Source organism: Hylobates moloch, unplaced genomic scaffold, assembly GCF_009828535.3.
Source record: "Hylobates moloch isolate HMO894 unplaced genomic scaffold, HMol_V3 SCAFFOLD_6, whole genome shotgun sequence".
Classification (NCBI taxonomy): domain Eukaryota; kingdom Metazoa; phylum Chordata; class Mammalia; order Primates; family Hylobatidae; genus Hylobates; species Hylobates moloch.
The window spans coordinates 127,757,688-127,780,114 of NW_026652281.1; the positions used below are offsets into that span (position 1 = coordinate 127,757,688).

At 48.7% G+C, this 22,427-nt stretch overlaps 1 protein-coding gene across 1 annotated transcript; it reads left to right on the plus strand.

Moving 5' to 3' along the window:
- The first annotated feature begins 1,641 nt into the window (after positions 1 to 1,641).
- Positions 1,642 to 21,491, plus strand: MYOZ3 (myozenin 3). The gene is made up of 6 exons (XM_032158374.2): positions 1,642 to 1,702; positions 15,125 to 15,279; positions 16,239 to 16,292; positions 16,397 to 16,550; positions 16,983 to 17,145; positions 21,323 to 21,491. Exons 1-6 carry the CDS (start codon positions 1,642 to 1,644, stop codon positions 21,489 to 21,491), a joined length of 756 nt encoding a protein of 251 aa, XP_032014265.1.
- Positions 21,492 to 22,427: the final 936 nt, after the last annotated feature.

A 22,427-nucleotide genomic window follows, 5' to 3' on the forward strand; every position in this document is an offset into this window, starting at 1 on the left:
CCCTGCTTGCTGCCTACTGACTGCTGACTGCTGACTGCCTACAGGGACACCACGCAACTCTCAGCTTCCCGACAGAGGTGTTAATCTTGAGGGTCTAAGATTCTCTCCTGCCTATTGTGGTCCCATCCTCTCAGGTACCAGCATCCTAGGGGAGCTTGGGGAACTCAGGGGAGTGGGCAGAGGAGATGAGCCAATCCCCAGAGCTCCTTCCGCAGGAGAGGAAGGGCCCTGCAGTGGATCTAGGGAGTTTGGGGCCCCATGCAAGCCTCAATCCTGGTTTGGGAGGAGAGGAACTCTAAGCTCTAGGTTACCCTGCATTAAATGGGGAGGGTGTGGCTAGGATTAAAGGTGGGGAATAGGTAATGGCTCTGCTCAGGACTTTGGGATTTTTAGGCAGTAGAGGGAAGCAGCTTCTCTGTCTATAAAATGAGAGACCCTTCCCAGCATCTGTGAATTTCTGTAAAGGGAGTGTTTATCAAGAAACAGATCTGTGGACTGTGGAATCCTAAACGGCCGTGATTGAGGCATTCTCAATCATCCCATGACCGTCACCCCAAATGCATGTAGACACACTCATGTTTACATATAGTTTTAGGGGGTTTGTGAAAGCCCATCCATGGATGTCTGTGATTTAGCCTAACCCCCTATTGTTACAGATGGGGGAACTGAGGTGCAGAGCTGGAAAGCTACTTGTTCGCGGTTACAGAGAAAGTCAGGGACACCCACTAGACTGCAGTTGCACAACGCAGTGCCCACTGACCCAGGGCCCCTTGTCGGTGTTGGGGATACAGATGAAGGCAGATTGTTTTCTAAGGGAAGGAGTATAGAAAAACCTGGAGGCAAAGGAGAAAGGTACCAGGGTGGGTGGTCAGTCAAGGAGCTCAAGGGCTCTGCCTCTTCTCCAGAGGGCAAGTTAAGGAACCTGGGCAAGTTAAGGGCTCCGGACCTCATTTTATTTGCAAATCTCTTCCAAGATTCCTTGAAGGTGCCATGAGATACAAATAGGGGGATGGAACAGGAGGAAGAGAAGGGATGAGGGAGAAGAGAACACCACGGAAGTTAGCCCAGTAGCGGGGAGATGGGGAGGATGGGGGATGGTTCTCTCTGCTTGGTTGGACCAGCCTGTGCCCCCAAGCCTCAGGGTCAAGTGCCAAGGATGAAAGAGGCACACCAGCCTCGCAGACCCCAGTGTAACCCCAGCCTAGCCCATGCTCTCCCTCCCCTAACTTAAACCTCCAACTTCTTTCAGCCTTGGAATAGGACTCTCCTGGGTCAACAGATGACAGTAGTGCCTGAGACCTTTGCCTGCCCCACCCGGATGCCCCTGGCACCTACTCTGCCTCTGATCAGGATGCCAGAGCTGGGAAAAGGCCCTAGAAACCACCCCTGAAGAGACAGTGCTTCCCTAGCAACATGGAAATAGATTTGTGCAAACTTGAGCACCTCCCTCTCGTTCCCTGGGCCTCAGTCTCCTCTGCACAGAGACCCTGAAGGCCCTTCCAGCTCAGACATCCCTTGCTTGTGATTTGGGGCTGGCCTAAAGCTGTTCAGGACTGGGGCAGGGTGAACCAGGGACTGGAAGGAGGTCTGGGGAGAAATGGAGGCAGCCTGGTCCATTTATGGGGGTCTCTCCTCCACAGGATGATCCCCAAGGAGCAGAAGGGTCCAGTGATGGCTGCCATGGGGGACCTCACTGAACCAGGTAAGGTGGTTCTAGCCTCATGCCTTCCTCAGACTCCATCTTTTCCTTGCTCCCAGGCTGCACTCACTCTGGCCTGCTGGCCCCAGGCCTGGGCAGACAGATGTGAGCTCCAGGCCAGCTCTGAGGGAGTGCCTGTAGAATCTGCCGCCTAGGCTGGGAAGCTTCCTGAGGCACTGGGAGGGGTCTTGCCCATCTGTCCACAGACCCAGGAGCTGAGGCTGAGTGTCCCAGGCTGGGCCTTGGCTCTAAAATGACCCTGGCCCTGGCTTCATCTACGGCCTCACCTCAGCCCCAAATTAAGCTCTGAAGACTCCGGTCCCAGTTCCAGCCCTACCTGTGGCTGCAAGCTCTGCACACACTTGCCTTTGCCTATTACTCCTGTGGGTCTCACCGAGGCCTCTGGGTGGCCCAGGATGGCTGGGCCCCATGGCTAAGACAGGGGAGTGGAGAGAGTAGAGCAGGGTGGGAAGACAGGGGAGTGGAGAGAGTGGAGCAGGGTGGGAAGACAGGGGAGTGGAGAGAGTGGAGCAGGGTGGAAGACAGGGGAGTGGAGAGAGTGGAGCAGGGTGGGAAGACGGGAGTGGAGAGAGTGGAGCAGGGTGGGAAGACAGGGGAGTGGAGAGAGTGGAGCAGGGTGGGAAGAGCAGGCTGCCCATTTGAATACAAACCTTTTTACTTAAAAGCTGATTCATCAAATGAGTAGATAATTTTTATCATTTCATTAAAAAGTTTAAATTCATTTTTATCAATTCTAGAAGACCTCTTCAGGAACTCTTGATACAATTTTGGAATCTGTTTATTTGTTCTACTTTAGAGGATTTCAGGTATTTTAAACATTAATTTAGGGGCTGGACACAGAGGCTGATGCCTGTAATCCCAGCACTTTGGGAGGCTGAGGTGGAAGGATTGCTTGAGCCCAGGAGTTTGAGACCAGCCGGGGCAACATGGTGAGACTCCATCTCTACAAAAAAAAAAAAAAAAATTAGCCAGGCATGGTGGCACATGGCTGTGGTCCCAGATACTCAGGAGGCTGAGGCAAGAGGATCGTTTGAGCCTAGGAGTTGGAGGCTGTAGTGAGCTATGGTTGTGCCACTGCACTCCAGTCTGGGTGACAGAGTGAGACTGTCTCTAAAAAAAAAAAAAAAAGAAAAAGAAAAAAATTAATTCAACTAAGTCAGAGCTCTCAAGCTTAATTGTGAATCATAATGATTTGATGTTGGTTAAGCATACAGAGTCCCAGCATCTACTCCTGAGGATTCTGACTCAGGGGACCTGAGGTGGGACTTGTGCATTTGCCTTCAGCGTGCTAAGGAGTCAATCATATTTCATGACTTCATATGTGGCATCCTTTTAACCTATTTTGTGTGTTCTTGCCTCCTTTTGTTGATGTCCATTTTCTTCCCCCACCCTGATTTTGTAGCTAAAATATGCACATTCTACGGATATTGACGCTCTAACTGGAAGGGTCAGGCAATGCATTCTCTTTTCTCTTGGGGAGTTAATTACAGACCCCCAAATATGGAGACACATCATTGATGCAAGACTTGAAATATATAACTTGTTGATTATTGCTAAGGTACTGACTAAAGACAATTTTGAAACAAAAGAAAAATAGGAAGAAAAAATAAATCTCATAATCTCACCACCTAAAGACGGCCACTGTAAAATAAAAGTTATAAAAATGCTTACCATCATTGCATGCTTACTATCTGGCAGATACTTTGCTAAGAGAAAAGTATCCTTTATGCTTTGTGTCATTTCATCCCCACCACAACTCTCTAAGTTAGATATTATCCTCATTTTGGAAATGAGAATATTGAGGCTCAGAGGAGCAGGTGGTCACATCTGGTAGGTGGTAGAGCTGCAATCTGACTCCAGGTCTCTTTGTCTTCAGAGCTGTTTCTTTATTACATGGTTACAATGATAATACATCACTTTTTTAACAAAATATTCACTTGCCATTGACTTGGCGTACATTAAAAAAAATTTGTTTAATTCAGACAAAACAGACATGAACGGCTTTGAAAGTGAAAGTTCATCATAATGGAACCATTTGGAGATAACCACTGTTAACATATTTATGTAAATTCTTTTTCTGTTCATATATGAATGTCTTTATATAAACATACATAAACATGGGCTAAATACTATATGCTATGTTCTTCGGTTTTTTGTTTTTTTTTTTCTTTTTCATTTAGCAGCATTCCATCCTAGTATGATTTGTCTCACGCCTTCCTTCCCCGTGCTTACCAGCATTCCGCTGTTTGGACACGTCATGTGTATTTAACCATCCCCTGACAGTGGTCATGAGGGTTGTCTGGGGTGAGATCCTTCGGGGCAGAACCAGAGGAGCCTTGTGCAAGTGACTTATTGAGAACGTGCTCTCGGAAGGGAAGGAGGAATGCAGCCTCGGGTGGGGTATTGCTGAGCGAGGATATGGGCTCAGAGGCTGTCCAGTTCAGTGTGACCCCGCGGGGAGCTCTCGAGCATGAATTCCTCCACAGAATTCATCCCACCTGAGGCAAGGGCGCTGTGCCAGCCTCCGTTCCACTGGCAGTTCTCTGTAGAAGGTGGTGGTGTGAACTCTTAGCCACTAATAAGGGGCATCTGGCAGCATCCACCACAAGACCGAATCCTGGTTTTCACAATTTTAAACCCCACTGCAATAAACATTCTTATACATGTATCTTTGGACATATTTACTCAACTTTTTCCCTGAGAATAAATTCCTAGAAGTAGAATTACTCGGTCAGATAGGTTTTATCTTTTTTTATTTTTAAATAGAGACAGGGTCTTGCTATATTGCCTAGGCTGGTCTTGAACTCCTGGGCCCAAGCAATCCACCCACTTTGGCCTCCACAAGTGCTGGGATTATAGTTGTGAGCCACTGGGCCTGCCATTCTTTTTTTTTTTTTTTAATATTGAGCTCAACTGGGGGAGGTGGCACACGCCTGTAAACCCAGCACTTTGGGAGACCGAGGCAAGCGGATGACCTGAGGTTGGGAGCTCGAGACCAGCCTGACCAACATGGAGAAACCCCATCTCTACTAAAAATACAAAATTAGCCAGGCATGGTGGCGCATGCCTGCAATCCCAGCTACTCGGGAGGCTGAGGCAGGAGAATCACTTGAACCCGGGAGGCAGAAGTTGCAGTGAGCCTAGATCGTGCCATTGCACTCCAGCCTGGGCAACAAGAGCGAAACTCTGTCTTAAAAAAAAAAAAAAGAACAATATTGAGCTCAGCTCATCTGTATAGTATTTCAGAATATGATACTGAGGGTGCTTTATTATGTATTTAGGTATAACTATTCTTTCATATTTTAAGTAGGCAGTACACTTTCTCGTTAAAAACAGTAACAACAAAACAGTGTAAACAATTTCCAACCCTCCTCCTTTATATGTGCCATGGTCACTGCTATGGTGACATGTCTCCTTGGCATGTCTTCTTGCAGATTTTTCAATGCATGCAAAAACACATACTTATTTTTTAATATAGAAATGGGGGCCGGGCGTGGTGGCTCACACCTGTAATCCCAACACTTTGGGAGGCTGAGGCTGGCAGATCACTTGCGGTCAGGAGTTTGGGACCAGCCTGGCCAACATGGTGAAACCCCATCTCTGCTAAAAATACAAAAATTAGCCAGGCATGGTGGCTCATGCCCATAGTCCCAGTTACTTGGGAGGCTGAGGCAGGAGAATCACTAGAACCCAGGAGGCAGAGGTTGCAGTGAGCCGAGATTGCACCACTGCACTCTAGCCTGGGCAACAGAGCAAGACTCTGTCTCAAAAAATATATATATATATATATATATTTTATAATATATATTATATATATAATATATAATATAAATGGGATCTTAGAACACCTATTCTTCTGAATCTTACTTTCCCCTCCAGTTAATTTATACTGGATTTCTTTTTTTCTTTTTTTTTTTTGAGACAGTGTCTCACTCTCTTGCCCAGACTGGAGCACAGTGACATGATCTCAGCTCATTGCAAACTTCACCTCCAGCTTCAAGCGATTCTTGTGCCTCAGCCTCCCAAGTAGCTGAATTACAGGCACACGCCACCATGCCTGGCTAATTTTTGTATTTTTAGTAGAGACGGGGTTTTGCCATGTTGGCCAGGTTGGTCTCGAACTCCTGACCTCAAGTGATCCACCCTCCTCTGCCTCCCAAAGTGCTGGGATTACGGGCGTGAGCCACTGCCCCCAGCCTATAAGTGGGTTTCTTTCTGTTCTTAGCACATGAAAAGTGTCCTTTATGTGTCTGTTGAAAGAATAAAAAAAAAAATCAGTGTTTTTTTGGACAACTATTTAGGATTCCATTGGCTGGTATGAATCACAGCACCCAAGTGACCCCCAGTGCTGCCTGGTAGCCATGTCCATCTCCCTAGTTCATTCACTATCCCATGCTACTCTCTTAATGACTTTGGCAACCCCTCTCCTCAAACCTCCAATACCTCCTTGCACAACTTCATTCTCAGCTAAAGACCTTGCTTCTTATTCCACTGAGAAAAATAAAGTAACCAGAAGAGAACATCTGCAAGCATCCTCCGCCACATCTGTCTACTTGCTTGCATCTGCACCCGTGTTTGTGGTTTTCCTTTCTGATATGGTGGATGCACTCTCCTCACCCCTGCCTGGTGCCAATTCCTCTGGCTGGGCTCTGGAAACCCAGCTCTCCTGTCACTCCTGCTCAAGGACATTCCTTCAGCAATTCTCCCCTCTCTCTACTGCATTGTCAAATGTTCCCATCAGTTAATGCACATGCTGTTATTTCTCCATCTTTACAAACAAACAAACCCCTCTTGATCCCATAGCTGTCTGTAGCCAGGATCCTTTAAAACCCAACTCTTCCAAGCAGTTGTCTATATTGTTCTTACCAATCCTCTCTTTCTCTCTTTTCGACATTTTATTAGTCAATTTGCAAAGACACATACAAGTAGGGAGTACATGGTCCCTCATTCATTCCTAAATTTCAAAGCTAATACCAAAAAGCATGTCATTTCACCCCGCAAATTCTTCAGAATGCATCAAAATAATAAAAGGGTGTTTCCTTACATGCCACAATTAGCACACTGAACAAAATTAGCACGAATGACTTAATACCATTTAATAAGCGGTCTGTATTCAACCTTCTTCAGTTTTCTGGTTTGTTTTCATCAGCATCCAAACAAGGGCCACAGTTTTTATTTGGTTGCTATGGCTCCTAAATCTCCTTTAATCTAAAGCAACCCCTCTGCCCCTTTTTTCCATGTCACTCGCTTGTTTGAAAAACCAGGCCAGTTGTCCTGTAGAATGTCCTGTGTCCTGGATTTGGCTTATCGCTTCCTCATGGTGTGGTTAAACTTGTTCTTCTGTCCGTTTTCTCTTGAACCCTCTCCAGTTAGGCTTTCACACCCAAACACTCCATAGAAACTGCTTTAGTGAAAATTACCAATGACCTTGTGTTACTAAATATAATAGTCGATTTTCAGCCCTCATCTTCCTTGACACATCAGCAGCATTTGGCTGTGTTAGTCTCTCTGTCATACCTGAAATGCTTTCATGATTTACTTCCAGGACACCATCCTCTTTAGTTTCTTCCTATGTTGTGGGCTGCTCCTGCCCAGGCTCCTGGCTTGGTTCCTCCTCACCGCCTCACTGTAAATGTTGGAGGCCCCAGGCTCCATCTCTGGTCCTCTTTACCTATTCTCATTTCTTTATGATCTCATCCAGCCTCCCAGCTTAAAATACCATTTATGGAGCTGGAATATGAACGTATGTGTATCTGATTTTAGAGATGGACCAGGCAGGCCGTGCTGCCTACACAGGGCTCTCACCTGCCAAGGTCCTCACTTTCATGCGCGTCCGTGTGAAGAGACCACCAAACAGGCTTTGTGGGAGCAACGTGGCTGTTTATTTCACCTGGGTGCAGGCAGGCTGAGTCCGAAAAGAGAGTCAGCGAAGGGAGATAGGGGTGGGGCCATTTTATAAGATTTGGGTAGGTAAAGGAAAATTACAGCCAAAGGGGGTTGTTCTCTGACAGGCAGGAGTGGGGGTCACAAGGTGCTCAGTAGGGGAGCTTTTGAGCCAGGATGAGCCAGGAGAAGGAGTATCACAAGACAATGTCATCAGTTAAGGCAGGAACAGGCCATTTTCACTTCTTTTGCGGTGGAATGTCATCAGTTAAGGCAGGAACCCGCCATCTGGATGTGTACGTGCAGGTCACGGGGGATATGATGGCTTAGCTTGGGCTCAGAGGCCTGACATTCCTGTCTTCTTATATTAATAAGAAAAATGAAATGAAATAGTGGTAAAGTGTTGGGATGGTGAAAATTTTGGGGGATGGTATGGAGAGATAATGGGTGATGTTTCTCAGGGCTGCTTCGAGCGGGATTAGGGGCGGCATGGGAACCTAGAGTGGGAGAGATTAAGCTGAAGGAAGATTTTGTGGTAAGGGGTGATACTGTGGGGTTGTTAGAAGGAACATTTGTCATTTAGAATTATTGTTGATGGCCTGGATACGGTTTTGTATGAATTGAAAAACTAAACGGAATAAGAGAAGGAGAAAAACAGGTATAAAAGATGTAAGAATTGGGACGACTCAGGACATCTGATTAGAGAGTGCCTAAGGAGATTCAGCATAGTCCTGCCAGCAAAGATTATTTATTTACTTCAAGAGTTAAGAGTGGCAGTTTGGGGATAGCACCAGGAGATATCAGCTGTGATGGCTTGGAGAAACAGTGTAAACCGGCAGTGTAAACAAGAGCAGGGCATGTATGAGTAGTTGAGAATCGTGAATAGGAGTATGACTAGACGGAAGATAGTAGGGATGACAAGTTCTTTTGGGGCACAGTCTAAGTTGGTCTGGTGTCTGGAATGAGACTGGGGCCTAATAAAAGGGGCGTCTATACAGGAGCTCAAATGGGCTGTACCTTGTAGCATTCTGAGGACAGGTCTGACTTCTGAGAAAGGAAAGTCGTAAAAGTATTGTCCAGTCCTTTTTAAGTTGGTGGCTGAGCTTGATGAGGTGTGTTTTTAAAAGACCTTTAGTCCGTTCTACTTTTCCTGAAGATGGAAGACCATAAGGGATATAAAGGTTTCACTGAATACTAAGAGCCTGAAAAACTGCATGGCTGATTTGACTAATAAAGGCTGGTCTGTTATCAGACTGTATAGAGGTGGGAAGGCTAAACTGAGGAATTATGTCTGACAGAAGGGAATAAATGACTGCGGTGGCCTTCTCAGACCCTGTAGGAAAAGACTCTACCTATCCAGTGAAAGTGTCTACCTAGACTAAGAGGTATGTTAGTTTTCTGACTCGGGGCATTTGAGTAAAGCTAATTTGCCAGTCCTGGGTGGGGGCAAATCTTCGAGCATGATGTGTAGGGAAGGGAGGAGGCCTGAATAATCCCTGAGAAGTAGTAGAATAGCAGATGGAACACTGAGAATTTATTTCCTTGAGGATAGATTTCCACGATGGAAAGGAAATGAGAGGTTCTAAGAGGCGGGCTAGTGGCTTGTACTATAGCATAGCCTGACTTTGCTGGTGTGTGGCGATTAGGCCTGGTGGAACTGCCATCAATAAATCAAGCGTGATCAGCGTGAGGAACAGGAAAGAAGGAAATATGGGGAAATGGGGTGAATGTCAGGTGGATCAGAGAGATACAGTCATGGGGGTCAGGTGTGGTATCAGGAATAATGTGGGAGGCCGGATTGAGGTCTGGGCCAGGAACTATGGTAATTGTGGGACTTAACAAAGAGTGAGTACAGCTGAAGGATCCAGGGAGCAGAAAGTATATGCGTCAGGTATGAGGAAGAAAATAGATTTTGGAAGTCATGAGAAATGTAGAGAGTAAGTTGAGCATAGTTTGTGATTTTGAGGGCCTCTAAAAGTATTAGGGCGGCAGCAGCCGCTGCATGGAGACATGATGGCTAGGCTAAAACAGTAAAGTCAAGTTGTTTGGGCAGAAAGGCTACAGGGTGCAGTCCTGGCTTTTATGTAAGAATTCTGACCTCACTAACCATGCCTAGGAAGGAAAGGGGTTGTTGTTTTGTAAGGGATTGAGATTTGGGAGATTAATCGGACACGATCAGCAGGGAGAGCACGTGTGTTTTTATGAGAATTATGCCAAGATAGATGAGGATGAAATTTGGGCTTGACTGAAGTAATGGGGGCTATCTGCGAAGCCTTGCAGCAGTACAGCCCAGGTAATTTGCTGAGCCTAATGGGTGTCAGGGTCAGTCCAAGTGAAAGCGAAGAGAGGCTGGGATGACGGGTGCAAAGGAATAGTAAAGAAAGCATCTTTGAGATCCAAAACAGAATAATGGATTGTGGAGGGAGGTATTGAGGATAGGAGAGTATATGGGTTTGGCACCATGGGGTGGATAGGCAAAACAATTTGGTTGATAAGGCATAGATCCTGAATTAACTTGCAAGGCTTGCCTGGTTTTAGGACAGGTAAAATGGGGGAATTGTAAGGAGAGTTTATAGGCTTTAAAAGGCCATGCTGTAGCAGGTGAGTGATAACAGGCTTTAACCCTTTCAAAGCATGCTGCGGGATGGGATATTGGCATTGATCGGGGTAAGGGTGATTAGGTTTTAATGAGATGGTAAGGGATGCGTGATCGGTCACCAAGGAGGGAGTAGAGGTATCTTATACTTGTGGGTTAAAGGCAGGGGAATACAAGAGGAGGACGCAAAGGAGGCTTTGGATTGGGAAGAAGGGCAGCAACGAGATGTAGCTGTAATCCAGGAATAGTCAGGGAAGCAGATAATTTAGTTAAAGTGCCTCGGCCTGATAAAGGAACAGGGCAGGTGAGGATAACTAAAAGGAGTGCTTAAAAGAGTATTGTCTAAGTTGCCACTAGAGTTGGGGAGTTTTAAGAGGTTTAGAAGCCTGGCTGTCAATACCCACAACAGTTATGGAGGCAAGGGAAACAGGCCCTTGAAAAGAAGGTAATGTGGAGTGGGTAGCCTCCGTATTGATTAAGAAGGGGATGGATTTACTTTCCACTGTGAGAGTTACGCGAAGCTCAGAGTCCGTGATGGTCTAGGGGGCTTCTGAGGCGATTGGGCAGCGTCAGTCTTCAGCCGCTAAGCCAAGAAGATCCGGGAAGCAGTCAGAGAGCCTTGGGCCAGAGTTCCAGGGGCTCTGGGAGTGGCTGCCAGGTGAGTTGGACAGTCCGATTTCCAGGGGGGTCCCGCACAGATGGGACGCGGCTTAGGAGGAATCCTGGGCTGCAGGCATTCCTTGGCCTGGTGGCCAGATTTCTGGCACTTGTAGCAAGCTCCTGGGGGAGGAGGTTCTGGAGGAACGCCTGGCCGCTGCGGTTCAGGCATTTGGAAGCTCTTGTGTGCTGGAGATGTAGCTGGGGTTTGTCTCACAGTGGAGGCAAGGAATTGCAACTTTTTTCTATTATTGTACACCTTGAAGGTGAGGTTAATTAAACCGTATTGTGGGGTTTGAGGGCTGGAATTTAATTTTTGGAGTTTTATTTAATGTCGGGAGCAGATTGGGTAATAAAATGTATTTTGAGAATAAGACGGCCTTTTGACCTTTTAGGGTCTGGGGCTGTAAAGTGTCCCAGGGTTGCTGCCAAAGGAGTCATGAACTGGGCTGGATTTTTATATTTGATGAAAAAGAGCCTAAATGCTATCTGATTTGGGATAAAGAAAAAGGAGCATTAACCTTGACTATGCCTTTAACTCCAGCCACCTTTTTAAGAGTAAATTGCTGGGCAGGTGGGGGAGGGCTAATCAAGGAACGAAACTGTAAGCCGGACCAGGTGTGAGGAGGAGAGGTGATAAAAGGATTATAGGGTGGAGGAGCGGAGGCTGAGGAAGAATTGGGACCTAGCTTGGCCTGGCGAGGAGCAGCCTGGGGAGGAGGGGAGAGGTCAGATGGGTCTGTAGAAAAGGAAGATTAGAAAGACTCAGCGACGCTTGGGGTTGGGACTGAGGGGACAGGTGGGAGGGAAAGAAGGAAGATTTGGGATGAGTTGCGTTGGGAACAGGGACTAGAGAGGGACCAATGTGTAAAAGAATGCCTGGATGTCAGGCACCTCAGACCATTTACCCATTTTACGACAAGAATTATTTAGATCTTGTAGGATGGAAAAATTGAAAGTGCCATTTTCCGGCTATTCGGAACTGCTGTTGAGTTTGTATTGGGGTCCAGTGGCATTGCAGAAGAAAATAAGATGCTTAGATTTTAGGTCAGGTGAGAGTTGAAGAGGTTTTAAGTTTTTAAGGACACAGGCTAAGGGAGAAGAAGGAGGAATGGAGGGTGGAAGGTTGCCCATAGTGAAGGAAGCAAGCCTAGAGAAAAGAGAGAGTAGAGACATGGAGGGAAGGGGTTCGGGGGTTCTTACCTTCCAGAAAAGCAGGAAAGGGGTTGGGGCGTGAAAATAAGTGGTTGGGGTGCAGAGATAAGAGGTCGGGGTGCAGAAATAAGGGAAGGGGCATAGAGATAAGAGGTTGGGGCACGGAAATAAGGGATTGGGGCACAGAGATAAGAGGTCAGGGTGCGGAAATGGATTAGGGCGCAGAGATATAAGAGGTTGGGGCACGGAAATAAGGGATTGGGCGCAGAGATAAGAGGTCAGGGCATGGAAATAAGGGATTGGGGTGCAGAGATATGAGGTTGGGGTACTTGCCCCTCTAGAAAAGCGGGACCTGCCGCTCAAGGTGAAGGAGAAGGGGTTGGGGGTTTCTTGCCCTCCCAGAAAGGTGGAGAAGGGGTAGAGACACGGAGAGAAGGGGTTGGGGTACTTGCTCCTTCCCCAGAAAAGCGGGACTTGCCGCTAAGGGTGAAGGACCAAGGCAGGCGTCCCTGCGTGGTCTGACACCTCTGAAACCTGGGTGAATAATCAGGCGTCCCTGCAATGATTAAACACCAAGGGAAGGCTGCCTTCCCTAGTCCGTGACTGGCGCTGGAGTTTTGGGTCCACGGATAAAACGTGTCTCCTTTGTCTCTACCAGAAAATGAAAGGAATTGAAATTAAGAGAAGGGAGAGATCGAAGAGTGGAAAGGAGAAAGTGGTTGAGGGACAGTGAGAGGTTGGAGAAGAGAGTAAGAAGAGGCCGCTAACCCGATTTAAAATTGGTGAGATGTTCCTTGGGCTGGTCGGTCTGAGGACTTGAGGTCGTAGGTGGATCTTTCTCATGGAGCAAAGAACACGAGGACAGGGGATTGATCTCCCAAGGGAGGTCCCCCGATCCGAGTCACAGCACCAAATTTCATGCGCATCCATGTAAAGAGACCACCAAACAGGCTTCGTGTGAGCAACATGGCTGTTTATTTCACCTGGGTGCAGGCAGGCTGAGTCCGATAAGAGTCAGCGAAGGGAGATAGGGGTGGGGCCATTTTATAAGATTTGGGTAGGTAAAGGAAAATTACAGCCAAAGGGGGTTGTTCTCTGGCAGGCAGGAGTGGGGGTCACAAGGTGCTCACTAGGGGAGCTTTTGAGCCAGGATGAGCCAGGAGAAGGAATATCACAAGACAATGTCATCAGTTAAGGCAGGAACAGGCCATTTTCACTTCTTTTGTGGTGGAATGTCATCAGTTAAGGCAGGAACCCGCCATCTGGATGTGTATGTTCAGGTCACAGGGGATATGATGGCTTAGCTTGGGCTCAGAGGCCTGACACTTACCATTCTGTCCCCTCTGTCCTGCAAAAGGCTTCCTTTGTTGGCTAAACGTGAAAGTTTGCATTTGGCTGGTAGGAAAAGCACAAAGGATAGGGATGGGTCTCAAACTACTAAGAACAGTCATCACCCTCAAAATCCTCTAAATAGCTATAAAGACTAGTTCCAACTATGAGAAAAGAAATAAATGTAATGTTCTTCATTGAAAAACAACAACAACAAATACTAGTAAATACCAGTAGAAGCTCATGATGCCCAAAATTTCACCTCAGGTCAGTTTTCTCCAGATTCACACATCTATCTCCCTCCTCAGCACCACCACTTAGATGCCTACAAGTCTCCTCAAACTTAATGTGCCCAGTTTTGGAGATAATTAGCAGAGTTTGGATATGGACTAGATATTAGGTAAAACAAAAATTTGTTCACTTGGAAAGGTGGAGATCTTTAACTTGTAAAGATCTTGATAAAACAAGTTACAGGCCGGGAGTGGTAGCTCACGCCTGTAATCCCAGCACTCTGGGAGGCCGAGGCGGGTGGATCACGAGGTCAGGAGTTCGAGACCAGCCTGGCCAACATGGTGAAACCCCACCTCTACTAAAAATACAAAAATTAGCTGGGCGGCACTCGCCTGTAATCCAGCTACTCAGGAGCCTAAGGCAGGAGAATTGCTTGAACCTGGGAGGCGGAGGTTGCAGTGAGCCAAGATTGTGCCATTGCAGTCCAGCCTGGGCGACATCTCAAAAAAAAAAAAAAAGTTACAAAACATGTATGCTATAATTTTATTTTGGTTAGAACCTCATAGGAATATAGTCATTGAAAAAGATATGAAAGGACATACACTAAGGTGTTAATAGTGGCAGTCTCTGGGTGATAGATAATGGTTTTTTTCTCTTTTTTGTCTGATATCTGTATTTTCCAACTTTCCTCAGGGCCCATATATGCTTTTTTTTTTTTTTTTTGATGGAAAATCACTCTGTCACCCAGGCTGGAGTGCAGCAATGCAATCTCGGCTCACTGCAACCTCCACCTCCTGGGTTCAAGTGATTCTCCTGCCTCAGCCTCTGGAGTGGCTGGGATTACAGGCACGCACCATCCATGCCCAACTAATTTTTCTACTTTTAGTAGAGATGGGGTTTTGCCATGTTGGCTAGGCTAGTCTCGAACACTTGACCTCAGGTGATGCGCCTGCCTCAGCTTCCCAAAGTGCTGGGATTACAGGAGTGAGCCACCGCGCCCGGCCCACGTATGCTTTTTTATAATAATAAAAGGCTATTTTAAAGTTAAAAGAACACATGTCTAAAACTGAACTCCTGATCTTTCCCAGAACCTTTTCCTCCCTTTGCCTTCCCCATCTCAGTGAGCGGCTGCTCTATCCTTCCAGTGGCTCAGGCCAGAAACCTTGTGGTCATCCTCTCTCGCTCATTGCCCACACCCATGGCTTACCTTTAAAAAATATCGAGAATCTGACCATTTCTCACTACTTCCACCATTATGGGCAAAGACAGGCACGGGGAATTCATGCAATAAACACAAATGGCCAAAGAACGTCTGAAACAGTGCTAAACTTCACTGAGCAACAAACACATGCAAATTAAACTCTGAGATGTCATTTTTGCCCATCAGGTGGGCAAAGATTTCAAAGAATCATGACACCCGGTGTCGGCAAGCTTGGGGAGAAAAAGGCATTCTTACACACAGCATGCTATGCTGAGGAGGTGCTTCGAGAGGTGGGGGCCTGGAGCGTATGAGGGATGGGGTGGTGAGAGCCCGCTCTGGCCTTTCCTGGCAGTCCCTACGCTGGACCTGGGCAAGAAGCTGAGCGTGCCCCAGGACCTGATGATGGAGGAGCTGTCACTACGCAACAACAGAGGGTCCCTCCTCTTCCAGAAGAGGCAGCGCCGTGTGCAGAAGTTCACTTTCGAGTTAGCAGCCAGCCAGCGGGCGGTGAGTAAGCCACCATTGTGCTCATGGGGAAACTGAGGACCACAGAGAGCCACTGGTTAACCTAAAGCCAAACGGTAAGCCAGGCTGAGGACTGTGATGTTCCCCATCGGATTAAGCTCCTGCCTTTCGGTGTGATCCTTGAAAAGTGTTATCTTTTTAGGCATCTCTCCCTGGATACAGAACAAAGTGAACAAAGTGGATTGGGGGGTTGAGGATAAGCCGTGGAATGAAGGAACTCTGGCTCCTACCAAAAAAAAAAAAAAAAAAAAGCTAAGACAGGCGTGCACTCTAGGCTAAGCTGGCAGCAGGCTGGATCTAGTTTAGACTTGAGCCTGATCTAAGATGGAAAATGTAGAATGCCCTTTTTTCTTCTTCCTACCAGAGGAAGGAAAGGCCATGGAATAATCTGCTGTTGGAGAAGGGCAAGAAGGGTTCTTCCCTTGGCTTCAGAAAGGCAGCAGGCAGTTCCAGATACTTCTAAGGAAGCCAGGGCTATTCCATCCACCCTCCACTTAATTTCTGGGCTAGACAGGAGGCAACTGAGAGGGAGCGATGTGGCAGAAAAATAAAGATGGCAAAACACCTGCCTTTGCTATGTGCCTAAGACAATGCTAGCTAAGCACTTTGCAGGTATCTCATTTAATGCTCATAGACCCCTCCGAGGAAGAGATCTTCATCACCATCATCTTCATTCTATCGAGAAGGACATTGAGGCTCAGGGAAATTAAGTATCTTGCCCAGACTCAGCATTACAATAGCAATGAACATATATCGAGTATTTCTCCGTCCCAGGCACTGGGTTTAGCGCTGTAAACTAGTAACTCATCCTTGTTCCCCGATGATGGGCGTTAGGATTTTTGCCTTCCCCCCACCCCCTCTTTTTTCTTTGGTGGAGGGAGAACCCTGGTCCCCTGCCCCGCTGAGCCTCTCTGCGGTTTATTCTATCCCCTGGCTCCCAGATGCTGGCCGGAAGCGCCAGGAGGAAGGTGACTGGAACAGCGGAGTCGGGGACGGTGAGCGTGGAGGGGAGCTCCCTGGAAGGGAAGCTGGGGGAAGGGGAGGGCGGCTGGGGGCGGGAGGTCATCGGTGGCCTCTGAGAGCCCGCCCCTGTGCCCAGATTGCCAATGCCAATGGCCCTGAGGGGCAGAACTACCGCTCGGAGCTCCACATCTTCCCAGCCTCACCCGGGGCCTCACTCGGGGGTCCCGAGGGCGCCCACCCTGCGGCCGCCCCTGCTGGGTGCGTCCCCAGCCCCAGCGCCCTGGCGCCAGGTGAGTGGCCTCCTCGGGTCTCGGGACCAGGGCTGGGGGGCCTGAAGCATGAGTGTGCTCCCCATGGGGCAGGAAGAGTACCCAGAAGGCTAGTCCGCCCCCTTCCCCAACACACACGCACACGCGCGCACTCCCCTCGCCAGACCACGAGCCAGAGGGGCGCCGCGCCCCAGGTCACACAGCGAGTCAGCCAAGGCCAAGACTGCCACCCGCGCCGCGAACTCGTGGCTTCCTCACTGCAGTCCTCCGTGTTTCCTGGGATGGGGAGGGGTCTCCTGTGCTGGAGCAACTGTGGCATCTCATTCCCCCACTCCTCTCCCCTAACTCCGATCTTCCCTGGTCCAACCGCGTCCGCGGAATGGGGGTGGGGCGAGGTGGGGGTGGGGGCTGAGGGTGGAAGAACCGAGGCGCCCCCTTCCCCTCCGCCCCTAGGCTATGCGGAGCCGCTGAAGGGCGTCCCGCCAGAGAAGTTCAACCACACCGCCATCCCCAAGGGCTACCGCTGCCCCTGGCAAGAATTCGTCAGCTACCGGGACTACCAGAGCGATGGCCGAAGTCACACCCCCAGCCCCAACGACTACCGAAATTTCAACAAGTAAGGCGGGGCGGGCAGCCCGGTGACAGACCGGGAGGGGCGGGAAGCCAGTCATAGCCACAGCAGGAGCCTGCATTTCCTGAGCACTTTCTGCAGGCCAGGCTCTGTCCCCAGCGCTTTCTATTCATTGACTGAGCTCTGGCTGGAACAGCGCCTCTGCACCTAGTAGGTGCTCAGTAAACGTGGGAGAAATGAAGAGTGAAGGTGACGCACATCTTGGATCCTCTCCAGGACATGGTGGGCGGGTGCTATGAGTTTTCCTGTTCTGCAGCTGAAGAGGCTGCGGCTTGGGAATATGAACAATCCGGCCAAAGCCACAAAACAAGGAAGCACAGGCAGGGCTGGGGTTCGGGTCTGGGTTTGTCTGACTCCAGAGCCCAGTGCCTTGTTCTCCATGGTTGCTGTGTGCTACCTCTTTGATGAACATCTAGATTTGTGTCCTTCTCTGAGGGGTCCCCAGATTTCAGCAGTTCGAGGCCAGCTCAGCTTTTCCTTTCACCAATGGTCTAGAAGAGGCCAACAAGGTAGCTTTGAAGCTGCCCCAAAGTAGAGAGTGGCAGTGAAACATTGGACGCCAGAGTGAGGGCCACAGAACAGTGGCCTATATTGGTTTACAGCATGAGGCCTCCACCTGGACTTAAATGCAGACCCCAGGCCTGCCCGTGTTGACCTTGGGCAAGTGAACCTCTCTGAGCCTCCATTGCCCCATCTGTAAAATGAGGGGTTTATAGTACCTACTTCATAAGGTTGCTATGGAGATGACATGAGAAGCCATAGGTAAAGTTTCTGGCAAGTAAGACACTTTCAACAAACAATACCTATTATTGTTATTATTATTATTATTATTTGAGACGGAGTCTCACACTGTCACCCAGGCTGGAGCGCAATGGTGCAATCTCAGCTCACTGCAAACACCTCCTCCTGGGTTCAAGCGATTCTCCTGCCTCAGCCTCCCGAGTAGCTGGAATTACAGGCGCCCACGCCCAGCTGATTTTTTGTATTTTTAGTAGAGACAGGATTTCACTATGTTGGCCAGGCTGGTCTCGAACTCCTGAACTCGTGATCCACCTGCCTCTGCCGCCCAAAGTGCTGGGATTACAGGCATAAGCCACCGCCCCCGGCCTATTATGATTATTATTTACAGCTGAGATGAGGTTTGGACAGGGGAGAGCTTGAAAGGGATACATTTACCATTCTGCACTGGGGGCCTGAAAACAAACCATAGGAATCAAGACAGGAGCTTGGCACTAGGGGAAAGCCTTGGGCCGAGGGGTGCATGATAACTGCATTGGCTTCCTCGGCCTGGTGCTATTTCTGAATATCCTCCTCTGGTTTGGCCTGCATTTAGTGAGGAAAAGGGGAGTCCACAGAGAGGACACCACAGTCCTGCTCTTCTGGCATTTGCTCAGACCACACGTGGAGACTGTGTCTGTCTAAGACAGACGGGTGGGCGCCAGAGCCTAGCTAGGCCTGGAAAATCAGAACATATGAGGAAGGGCTGAAGGAACTGGGGGTGATCCGCCTTGAGAAGAGACAGCTCCGGAGGGATGTGACTGCCCTCAAATATCTGAATAGACAGAGAGGGTCCTGATGGGAAGAATTGGGCCTAGCATGCGCTATGTGAGTCATGAGCCATTAACAGACATTCTGGAGTTCCCTGCCAGGCAGGACGCTCTATCTCCTCCTGGGCCCTCAGACCCTGCCTGCCCAGCCATTTGAAACCTGCAGCAGACGTTCAGCCCTGGCAGGCAGCTTCCAGACTGGGCCACTCAGGTTGCATCTCCCACTGATCTCATGCCTCAAGTATGACAGCAAGGCACATTCTCACCAGCAGAAAGAGGCTCTTAGGGAGCCCTGCACCCAGACCTCTTCTGAGGGAGAAAGAACAACTGAGGCATAGAGAAGAGAAATAGCAGTTTGGGTGGCCAAGATGTGCTCAGCTTCCAGGGCCCTGGGCTCCCAGTCAAGGGCCTGACTGGGCCTTGCATGGCTTGGACACCACCCAGCCTGTTTCTGTGAGGCCTGGCTGTTGCCACCAAAACTGGGGTGGTCCAGGCAGAAATGCTTTCCTGGCTGGGACCCAGGCCCTGGCCCGAGATTTGTCTTTCCACCCCAGAGGCAAGCACTCTCCTCTTCCCACTGGTCCCAGGCTGCTGGAAAAACAACACAAGCAATGATTTTTATTTTTCTTAAAATTAACAAACAGTATTAAGGCCGGGCGCGGTGGCTCACGCCTGTAATCCCACTTTGGGAGGCCGAGGCAGGCGGATCACTTGAGGTCAGAAGTTCAAGACCAGCCTGGCCAACATGATGAAATCTCATTTCTACTAAAAATACAAAAATTAGCTGGGCTTGTTGGCACACACTTGTAATCCCAGCTACTCAGGAGGCTGAGGTGGGAGAATCGCTTGAAACTGGGAGGCGGAGGTTGCAGTGTGCTGAGATCGTTCTACTACACTCTAGCCTGAGTGACAGAGCAAGACCCTGTCTCAAAACAAAACAACACAACAAAAAAACAGTATTATTAAAATCACATACATAGGTTCTCTTTTAAAAAATGTTAGGCAAATAAATGTAGAGCCCCTTTTCTCACCATCCTCCAATCCCAGTTGCCTTCCCAAACGTAACATGGTTGTCAGGCTGGCCTGTATGGGCTCAGAACATTTTGTGTGGGCAGCTGCATGCCTGTAGAGGGAATGGCGTTTGTGTGTGTGTGTGTGTGTGTTAATACTTTGCATTTCATTCCGTTAACTTGCTTTTTTTACTCAACATTATGCTTTCGAAATCTACCATACTAATATGTAGAGCTCTAGTTCCTTTTAAGCTGCTGTATAGTTTTCTTTTTCTTTTTTTTTTTGGCAGGGTGGGGCAGAGTTTCACTTTTGTGGCCCAGGCTGGAGTGCAATGACACAATCTCAGCTCACTGCAACCTCTGCCTCTCAGGTTCAAGCAATTCTCCTGCCTCAGCCTCCCAAGTAGCTGGGATTACAGTCATCCACCACCATGCCCAGCTAATTTTTGTGTTTTTACTAGAGACAGGGTTTCACCATGTGGGTCAGGCTGGTCTCGAACTCCTGACCTCAGGTGATCGGCCCGCCTCGGCCTCCCAAAGTGTTGGGATTACAGGCGTGAGCCACCGTGCCCAGCCTGCTGTATAGCTTTCTATCGTGTGAGCATGCTCTATCTGTCTTGCCCATTTCTCTGCTAGTGGACACATGGGTTGTTTCTGGTTTGTGACTAATGTGCTGCTCAGGTCTGCATCCCAGTGCCTACGTGCCTGTGCTTTCCTAAGCCATATGCTCGGAGGTGGAGATGCAGGGTGACATAGTTCACACATTTCAGGTTAGAAAGATCCTGCCAAATTGTCTTCTGCGGTAGCAGCACTGGCTTACCCTCTAACCAGCAGCACGTGTGAAACTTTTCCCCCGCCACCTCACCAACTTTGCCCAGTTATCAAATTATTTCATTGTGCCAGTGTCCTGGAGGAGAAATGGCATGTCTGTTGTAATTTGCATTTTCCCCCTGATTTTCAGTGCTCTTTCTAATGCTCTCTTCTCTCTCTAGTTTTGGGCCTTTTGTCCTAAGGGGAGCTTACTGAAGGGGAGTCTAGAGTCTTGCCTAGAACAAGTCAATTCTGACTCCATCAGCTTCATTTCTATTGCTAAGAAACAAGCCACCCAAGTAGGCGCAGACTTGGAAATGGACAAAGTTGAAAAAAACCTCTTAAGATGTACAGAATCGCTTGGCGCGGTGGCTCATGCCTGTGATCCCAGCACTTTGGGAGGCTGAGGTGGGCGGATCACGAGGTCAGGAGTTCGAGACTAGCCTGGCCAACATGGTGAAACCCCGTCTCTACTAAAAATACAAAAATTAGCCGGGCATGTTGGCACGCGCCTGTATTCTCAGCTACTCAGGAGGCTGAGGCAGGAGAATTGCTTGAATCCGGGAGGCGGAGGTTGCAGTGAGCCGAGATCACCCCACTGCACTCCAACCTGGGTGACAGAGCGAGACTCCATCTTAAAAAAAAAAAAAAAGATGTACAGAATCTTGCTGTATAGAAGGGAAAACTGAGGCTCAGAGAGTGGCAGGGAGGGGCCCATACATGGTGACCCACATGTCAGTGTACTGCTGTCCCTGTTCCATACAGCCCACCTCTCCTGCTGCTCTCTTTCTCCAGGACCCCAGTGCCATTTGGAGGACCCCTCGTGGGGGGCACTTTTCCCAGGCCAGGCACCCCCTTCATCCCGGAGCCCCTCAGTGGCTTGGAACTCCTCCGTCTCAGACCCAGCTTCAACAGAGTGGCCCAGGGCTGGGTCCGTAACCTCCCAGAGTCCGAGGAGCTGTAGCCCTAGCCTGAATCTTCAGTTCCCCCGTCTTGGGGGCCTGGTAACATCCGGAGCCAAGACTTGTGGACAGCACTTCACAGTTTAAGAAGGGCCTTCACACACAAAACCTGATTGCAAATGGCTTCAGAGGTCACAAAGTTCAGTAGTCCCAAAACATGGGTGTGCTTCAAAATTACCTGGGGATATTGTTCCGAATACAGATGACTGGACTGTCCCAGACTTGCAGCATCAGAGTCTCCTGAGTCGAGGAATCTGTATTATTAATAGCAACCAGGACCGGGTGTAGTGGCTCACGCCTGTAATCCCAGCACTTTGGGAGGCCGAGGCGGGAGGATCACCTGAGGTCAGGAGTTTGAGACCAGCCTGGCCAAAATACCGGAACCCTCGTCTCTACTAAAAATACAAAAATTAGCCGGACATGGTGGTGCATGCCTGTAATCCCAGCTACTTGGGAGGCTGAGACAGGAGAATCACTTGAACTAGGAGGCAGAGGTTGCAGTGAGCCGCTGGACAACAGAGTGAGACTCCTTCTCAAAAATAAATAAATAAATAGCAACCAGTACTCCAGGTGATTCCAGCATAACTTATCCATGGTTTGTATCATTAGGAGTCCACATCCACACCTCTGCTCTTTCCTGTTCCCGCAGTGTACACTCCCCCCAGTGACAGTGTGCTCACTGGCACCCCATCTTCCTGTGAATAACTCAAATAATTAGAAAATGTTCCTTTTACTGAGATGCAGTTGGTCTTCATCTATTCATGCTCTAAACACTTCCTAAGCACTGACTGTGTGCTAAACATTGTGCCAGGCCCGGGCCTCGAGGAGGAAAAGACAGTAGGGAAGACAGACTTATAGAGCATGAAATCACCATAATTTTCCCTAAAGCATGCTTATTGACAATTGAGGAACAAAATGTTGTGGAGCAGAGGAGTCAC